Source organism: Eretmochelys imbricata, chromosome 1 (assembly GCF_965152235.1).
Source record: "Eretmochelys imbricata isolate rEreImb1 chromosome 1, rEreImb1.hap1, whole genome shotgun sequence".
NCBI classification, from domain to species: Eukaryota; Metazoa; Chordata; order Testudines; family Cheloniidae; genus Eretmochelys; species Eretmochelys imbricata.
The window spans coordinates 317887942-317897317 of record NC_135572.1 but is presented as its reverse complement, the minus strand read 5'-3'; the positions used below and the strand labels follow the sequence as shown (position 1 = coordinate 317897317).

Genomic DNA, 9376 nt, shown 5'->3' with positions numbered 1-9376 from the left:
ATGTTCACAACAGAACTTGAAACCACACAAAACTTGTCTAGTTTTGTGACAAAACTCAGACCAGGTACACTGAAATTCACTGAAATTCACAATTTTCTTTTTCTTGAGCAGCAATGAAGTGACTGTACCCTGCATGAGGAAAGCTGAAGAAGTGAAGAAGGTGTTGCTCCAGTGGTTTAGTCAGACAGAAAGCTGGCAAGTGCCCATCATTGTAAAAATCCAGCAATTCAGCAGGAGTTAGGGCTTTCAGATTCAATAAAACTAAGAATCCATGTTGTACTGAGAATAGAAAGACAATCGTGGCACAATTGTGTGGCCTATACAGATGATGTGGAAATGGTATTTCCTACTTAGAAAACACAGAGCCAGCTAATGGACTAGGGTATCATGGTTTATTTTAAGAATTGTAATGACTCCCTTGTCCTTCATTGTGTCATGAGCATTTTAGATGCAGACAGTGATGAACAAGCAGTTACGCTGGCAAAGACTTTGACCCCACTTGACTTGATGCACCTGAAAAAGAAGGCATGGAGCCATGGGAACAACAGCCACAACTGCCAAATGTTACACGCTGTCAGCTTTCACAGTTCTTTGTCATATGTCAAAATCTGGAAAAGACAGATTTCTGATAAAAGGTATTTACGTTCCTCAGATTTCAACCTTTATGTAGACATTCAGTATCAGCACTTACCCCAATGTCAAAAGGAGGAAATGGATTCAGAATTGTGTGCGCCAAGTGGAAAACAGAAAAGTTTCAGATGAAGGACACAAAGGTGATTGACGTCACAGCAGTGAATCAAACTCTTCAAATCAAACACACCCCAGGCTACTCAAGGCTGTAAGATTAATCACATGCATAAATGTCTTCAGGATTAGAGCCTAGGTTTCCTCTTGGCTTTATGCAGTTTAAATGGCTTAGATGGGTTGCAATCTTATAACATTTTCTATCAAATCTAAATGGTCATTTGTGTGAAGAGTGTGTGAAAATAGGCACACAAAGCCATGTCTATTTTTGCATACTGTTAAAAAAAAATTAGGCCCATAATGTTTAATTGCTCTCTAACTCACAATTCCCCTTGTGTGGTTGCCTAATGATTAAATATATTAACCTTCACTATAAACCATGTAGGAATATTGATCTATCAGCGTGTCTTTGGTCATACATTGTAGTAAGGCTCCGTTTATAAATATTTAATCAAGACTTGCTGATTAATAGATGTGATAAGCATGAGTAGTATGTGTTATAGATGGTTATAAACACATCAGTAGAAGATGTTGTTGATTGTTGTAAACCAGTGATATTCTGACTCAGCCTCACGAGCGCAAATGGCTCTTTAATGGTTCTCCTGTGGCTCTTTGCTATACATGGTATTAAAACACTGTGATTTATTATTAACCAGTCAGGATGCTTTCACTATATGATTAGCCATTTGTAGTTAATAAAAATAATACTTGGTCAGTCATTTTGCTGTGAGAATAACATACATATGTACATGAAAACTAAATATTTCCTCTGTCATACTGTTTAAATATAAATATGTAGTACTATAATAAATGAAACAATGAATTCACACTAATGTGGCTCATTTAGTGTTGATGGCTAATTTGGCTCCTGAACCACTGAGGTCTGAGTATCACTGTTATAAACCAAGCTATTGGACACTAACAATCTATAAACAATTCATTAAAACATCATCATTAACCCTTTATAAAACTATTTATAAAATGCAACCTTAATAGCAGGACTGAATCTTCTATAGCAACACATCACCAAAGTATCTCAAATGCTTTATATAAAAAATCGTGTTTGTACCTAAGTTATCACACCTTTTGCTCTTTCTGTGTTTTCACATCAAATAAAAATATACAGTAGTTCCCTGCTCATAAATTTGCCAGGCCTGGTAGTGAAACTGTTTCAGGTTCTGTGAGCAAGGCACTATTGATAGGAAAGGTTCAGTTCAACTGACCCAGGGCCAGGAAACTGAACATAACTGAAAACTAGAGGGATTACTATTGTGAATCTCCATTCTAACTTTTAAATGAATTTGCTGGTTTGTGGTGCTTGTTTGATGTATTTGTGCCTCCTTTGTGTTTGCTATTCATGAATAGGCTAGTGAATGTGTTTATATAGAAATGTTTGTGAAAACAGCAAACAATGGAAAATATCTGCAGAAAGTGAGTTATAAATTAGCAAATGCTCGTATTTGCAACCTCTGTACAAATTCAGAGGAAACAGGTAACAGAAGCAGACCATTGTAACACACGTATCTATTCACAGCTAACCACACACTTTGAATTTCAAATATCAAATGCTCACAACAAACTGCTTGCAAACTACAAATCAAAATTGTCTGCTAAGGGAGACTTAAGCAGTGTTAAAGCAGCAATTAACTGAGGCTAAACTATTTTTCCATTTGCCATCGTTATTGCATTTTGTTTTCATTACATTTAGCATCTGTATTGGAATGAATGGAGCTTAGGGAGAATGGTGATTCGCAAATAAAATGATTATCACCATGACTGTGACTTATTACCATCCTGAATAAATAAATAAAGTTCAGATACAGATATGAGTGTCTTCCCCAACCCCAAAGAGCTGCTGCAGATGGACATGGGCTTTCCCAAAGTGTGGGGGTGTGATTCAGGCCCAGGATTTTATTTCAGCTCCTCCCTATTCTTATTGGCTCCCTTGGAATTTCAGTCTGCAGGAGAATACTGAATCGTACACATGTGAGCAGAGCACACATGCAGGCAGCCATGTGCTCTGCCTCTGTGGGGCTGAAGTGAATTTCCACCCAGAACCCTGTATCCTGTTCCCTGCTCCGTACCTCCTCCCGCTGCTGCAAGCCCTCAGGACCCACTGAAGCCAAGTGTTCTGCAACCTCCAGGAGCTGGAGGAGCTTCAACTCCATGAGCAACCCCCAGTGCCAGCTGGAGGTCCAGCACTATGCAGGCTACAGCACACAGCTGATAGTTGTAGTGTGACTGTTTCTCCTTTAATGATCAGCCTCCCCTGGGTTTCAATGAGAACACCTCTCCGTATCTCTGGCACGAAAATATTTAGGAAAAAAATAGACTAAGGGTCAGCACCCTGCACCCCTTTAATTTAATGGCAAAATCTCACTGGTTTCAATTTGCCCACAATTTAACCCTAAGGCTCCAATCCTGCCGCATTCAAATCAATGGGAGTTTTCCCATTGATTTCAAAATGATATAGAACCAGGGACTAACTTGCTTGTTGAAAGGGGCTGGAAAGCAGAACCTGGTCAGTGATGTGCTCTGGCATAAGAACAGTATGACTTTCCCTGATGTCAAAGTAACCTAACGGCTCTCTAGTGAAGGACAGAGCTTCTGATGTTTACTGTCCCAAACAGTTCACAGCAAAACTGGTGTAACTTATTCAGGCTACTCAGTACTGGAGTACACCAAACCCCTATGGTGCCAGGTGCATCGCACCTTGGAGGCAATCACTGTAGATGCTCTAGCAGGCAGGCCTTGTAGGTTCTAGCCCTGGTGGGACCCAATAACCACTCAGATGCATGGCTAAGGGAAAGGGCATTTTACTAGGGCTGTCAGGAAAGGGAGGGTAGCAAATACCCTAGGTACAGAGACTTTAAACAGTTACAGTTCACAGTGAGTAAGAGCAATTGCTGTTTAATTCCCTGGGTGGGGGGGAGGTCCAGGAGAGACCGAGGGCTCTTCAGGCCTTGTGCCTCAGTCTCTAGTCAAGCAAATAAGAGTTTGTGGGTTTCCAGTTAAGGGCTCAGTTAATGTTTCTCTTTGTGGACCCTCTGCACTGGCTCTCTGCCTTGCTGCTGCTGCTCCCCCATAAGTCCCTCACACACCTTCCTCCAACTGTTATGTCCGGCAGTCACAGCCTGTTCCACATAAGGGTCTGCCTACAGTTCCTGGAGAATCTACTCTGTATCCAGCTTGTGGCTTGCCATGTAGCTGCCACTCTCAAATTCAGTCCAGCCACTTCCTGGTTTGGGACCTTTCTCTTTACCTGGCCAGGAATAAGGTGTGTGCAATTGGGAGAGGACTGATGGGAGTTGTAGCCCCCTGCTTAGCAGCTCCATTACACTGGAACTCATTTTAGGATTTTGTACAATTGTGCAATTGCATTGCAGACTCTCAGGCAGTCTCACAAACACCTCAGCCATTTTGCCATCCTTTTGCAAGCCTGGCAACAAAGGTCACAAAATGCCCTGATTTTTTCCCCCAGTTTTGCAAAGTTGAAATAAAATAAATAATCATCTCTTGCTTGAGACAAAAACTCTTCAAACTGAAGTGAGGATGAATGATTTAGGGTTTTTTTTGCACAATGCCAAAATAAACTCGGTTCTCTTTATGTACAAAATATATGCCTAGTTGTGCTGTACCTTCGCTATTACAAAAAAATAGCTAGTCCTCTAGCCAAATATGACTTGGATCTCATAACTCAATGCTCCTTATGTAATACTTTTGAGACCCAATGCCTGTAATGGGACAGGACTGATGCTGAAGACCTTTTACTCACTATTCTCTTTCTATTTTTTAAATTCACCTGATTTCAAATTATTAGTTAAAGCACCTTTTTGTATTTCCTGTAGTGAGACACACTAAAAGAAATCCGTTCACTTTCTAATTGTTTTTGGCATTCCAAATTAATACGACTTTAGCAAAATTGTACACAGAGACCAGTACAATACGTTATGTTCATTCATTGTGACAGCAACAAAAACAACTAAGCCGCAAACAAGATGATACTATATGGATCACGGCTTTCAATATGCCTAATCCAGAATTTTTCCTTACAGTGACAGTTTGTTTGCACAATAGCTTAGATTGGTTCAGACGACACATTATATTTCTCATATCACCAGTCTCATAGAAATCCAAAATTAGAAACAGACCTCTAATCTGGTGGTGGTATAAGAATTGCCATTATTCTTTGACATGTTTTCCCAACCAGGGAAAGCTGTGATTTCTAAAAAATGGTTTTGAAATCAAGGGCACCATAGCATTTTCTCACCTCCTTCAACACTGGCTGTACAGCAGAGATTGGTCACTTGTAACAATCAAGACACACTCATAACAATACTTTTATCCCAGGTTCCTAAGGCACTTTATCAAGCTAAGCATTATTATCCCCATTTTATACATGGGGGGAAATGAGATACAGGCTGGTTAAGTGACTTGCCCTAAATCACACAATTAATGACAGGCTGTTTTTTTATTCTATTTTTAAGTAAAATTTATGAGCAGGGAACTACTGTATATTTTTATTTGATGTGAAAACACAGAAAGAGCAAAAGGTGTGATAACTTAGGTACAAACACGATTTTTTTATATAAAGCATTTGAGATACTTTGGTGATGTGTTGCTATAGAAGATTCAGTCCTGCTATTAAGGTTGCATTTTATAAATAGTTTTATAAAGGGTTAATGATGATGTTTTAATGAATTGTTTATAGATTGTTAGTGTCCAATAGCTTGGTTTATAACAGTGATACTCAGACCTCAGTGGTTCAGGAGCCAAATTAGCCATCAACACTAAATGAGCCACATTAGTGTGAATTCATTGTTTCATTTATTATAGTACTACATATTTATATTTAAACAGTATGACAGAGGAAATATTTAGTTTTCATGTACATATGTATGTTATTCTCACAGCAAAATGACTGACCAAGTATTATTTTTATTAACTACAAATGGCTAATCATATAGTGAAAGCATCCTGACTGGTTAATAATAAATCACAGTGTTTTAATACCATGTATAGCAAAGAGCCACAGGAGAACCATTAAAGAGCCATTTGCGCTCGTGAGGCTGAGTCAGAATATCACTGGTTTACAACAATCAACAACATCTTCTACTGATGTGTTTATAACCATCTATAACACATACTACTCATGCTTATCACATCTATTAATCAGCAAGTCTTGATTAAATATTTATAAACGGAGCCTTACTACAATGTATGACCAAAGACACGCTGATAGATCAATATTCCTACATGGTTTATAGTGAAGGTTAATATATTTAATCATTAGGCAACCACACAAGGGGAATTGTGAGTTAGAGAGCAATTAAACATTATGGGCCTAATTTTTTTTTAACAGTATGCAAAAATAGACATGGCTTTGTGTGCCTATTTTCACACACTCTTCACACAAATGACCATTTAGATTTGATAGAAAATGTTATAAGATTGCAACCCATCTAAGCCATTTAAACTGCATAAAGCCAAGAGGAAACCTAGGCTCTAATCCTGAAGACATTTATGCATGTGATTAATCTTACAGCCTTGAGTAGCCTGGGGTGTGTTTGATTTGAAGAGTTTGATTCACTGCTGTGACGTCAATCACCTTTGTGTCCTTCATCTGAAACTTTTCTGTTTTCCACTTGGCGCACACAATTCTGAATCCATTTCCTCCTTTTGACATTGGGGTAAGTGCTGATACTGAATGTCTACATAAAGGTTGAAATCTGAGGAACGTAAATACCTTTTATCAGAAATCTGTCTTTTCCAGATTTTGACATATGACAAAGAACTGTGAAAGCTGACAGCGTGTAACATTTGGCAGTTGTGGCTGTTGTTCCCATGGCTCCATGCCTTCTTTTTCAGGTGCATCAAGTCAAGTGGGGTCAAAGTCTTTGCCAGCGTAACTGCTTGTTCATCACTGTCTGCATCTAAAATGCTCATGACACAATGAAGGACAAGGGAGTCATTACAATTCTTAAAATAAACCATGATACCCTAGTCCATTAGCTGGCTCTGTGTTTTCTAAGTAGGAAATACCATTTCCACATCATCTGTATAGGCCACACAATTGTGCCACGATTGTCTTTCTATTCTCAGTACAACATGGATTCTTAGTTTTATTGAATCTGAAAGCCCTAACTCCTGCTGAATTGCTGGATTTTTACAATGATGGGCACTTGCCAGCTTTCTGTCTGACTAAACCACTGGAGCAACACCTTCTTCACTTCTTCAGCTTTCCTCATGCAGGGTACAGTCACTTCATTGCTGCTCAAGAAAAAGAAAATTGTGAATTTCAGTGAATTTCAGTGTACCTGGTCTGAGTTTTGTCACAAAACTAGACAAGTTTTGTGTGGTTTCAAGTTCTGTTGTGAACATTTTGCGTAGTTAGGTTTCTAAAATCACAACAATCGCCACCAGCTACTCCTTGACTCAGCTCAGGAGGGGAGAAGGTAGGTTTAAGACACTTTAGCTTTTCCCCAACCTGGGGCTGGCTGGGGCCAAGGCAGCCTTTGGCATAATGTAAAGCAGCCTCAGGGCTACCCTAAATTAGACTGGGTTACAACAGTCACAAAGAAGCTGTCTGCAGTCAGAGATTATCCTGACACTTCTGCTTTGCTCACACCTTGATGGGAGAGTAACGGGGAATGCAGGGGCATGGCCCACTATGCCAGAGAAATTCCAAAATGGCAGGTTAAAGGGGTGTAAGAAAGGCCCAAGATCTGACTCAAGCTATCTATCCCATTATAATTTCTTACATTACAACCAAAGGAGATGTATATGCCACGTAAGAAAGTAGGAAAAATAACTGAGACGGATGTGGTCACCATACTGTCACACATAACACACTCATCTTAAGATGGATACTAATATTTATTATTTGTATTATGGTATGGCCTGGAGGCCTGGTGTATTAATTTCATGAAATGTTATCCACTTTTCACCAGTTAGGCTAACAATTAAAGTAGGCCTGCATGGCTCCAATTATTACAATTGTCCCCAGCTGAGATGGGGGCCCATTTTTGTGGGTGCTTTTAATACACCTACTAAAAACATTCCATGTCTCAAAGAGCTTATACACAAGACAATCAAAGGGTGGGGTTTATTATCTCCATTTTACACATGAACAACTGAGGCACAGTGAAATTAAATGGCTTGCACAAGGTCTGCATAGTCAGTGGCAGAGTTGGAAATTGAATTGTGTTTTCTATATGCATCTGTTTTACTTAAGAGGTGGTTGAATTATCAATAGACTTAAAGACTGTCAATCAGGAGGGACATTTGAATCATAAAATGAGAAAAATTAGTAAGGGATTATGTGTATTGCATGGAAAGGCAGGTAGGACACTGTGACAGTCTTGGAATACCCAGGACTGTTAGTCACCTTGTAACCCCCCCTCCCCCCCGTGCCTCCAGCAAAAGGGGGACTTGCTTGTGCTTAATTGGGTGTTAGATCTGACACCACCCGCGTGTTAGCCACACAAGCAGTCTCCTCTACACTGTGCCAGCCCATACTTTGCCTTGCAGGTTAACAATACGTAAACCCCAAATCCCCTTGAAACTTTCCCCCAAATAGTGTTCAGCCCTTTATCTACTGAACACTCACAGAAATACCAGGTCTGCTGTCCCAAAGGAACAATGTACTCACCAGCTTGTCTGATTCCACTCAGGATCGGCAGCAGGTAATATCACAGCACATCGTTATAATAGTGTAAACAGCGATACGTTTATTAACAATGATTCAAAAGATGGTGAGCTAGGATAAAGGATGGGGGAAGGGTTATGTATAAAACAAAATCATAACACGCTTTCTAGAGATTAAACTTAACAGGCCAACCTACTGTCTAAAGCAGTCGTATCTCACCAAAGTCTTTTGCAGCATCTTCCACCAAGGTAGGCAGAGAGCCCATTTTCATGAATGTAAACATGCTGACCATTTACTACTTAAGTGCAGATGACAGGGTGTCTTCTCTGTTCCCCAAACAGCAAACCACTGAAGTGTATCTCAAGATAAAGTTCTCCTGTCCCACAGTGTGCTCTTCCTTGTTGACTTAAACTTTCTATGTAAATGTGCCACCATTATGTTGGCTTACAATGCTTAATTTACCTGCCGATGGTGAGACAGGTGAATAAACATCTTTTGTCTGACAGGAAACCTGTTTCTCCACCTCTTCTGTGATAGAGAATCTAAGACCCATTTTCAGTATACATTCGGAACTTCTTACATAGTATCTGTACACACATTTCACAGTGATATCACAATGACCAGTGTGACGCTTGCTTTCATTTAAGACCTCCCTCCCGTGACATTCTTTGGTGACCCAGAATGTACATATGAGCATTCAGATATTCTTGTAACCCCCTTGCCAGTAGACATTAACGGGTTAATGGGTCACAGACACACTCAGTAAAAAGTGATAGAGATACTGAAGGAAGGATTAACTTCAGTGCAGTGCTGTGCTAATGTGAGAGGTATAAGTGTGTTGACAATCTATTGAAAGTAAATTCAAATAGGTATTATCCTACTGCAGTGTGGTGACATTTAAAGTACTACTATTGGCTTTCCTCTGTGAAAATCTTGACATTAGACCCTGTTGTTCTCCCAGAACATAGTAAAATGAGTCTGGTC

At 39.7% G+C, this 9376-nt stretch overlaps 1 protein-coding gene across 1 annotated transcript in view; it reads left to right on the top strand.

The window, feature by feature from the left end:
- The first annotated feature begins 695 nt into the window (after positions 1-695).
- SLC13A1 (solute carrier family 13 member 1) overlaps positions 696-9376 on the top strand; it is an 81318-nt gene continuing 72637 nt past the window's right edge. The window contains exon 1 of the mRNA XM_077841663.1: positions 696-838. Coding sequence (XP_077697789.1) covers positions 696-838 — 143 coding nt within the window. The remainder of the gene's footprint in view (positions 839-9376) is intronic.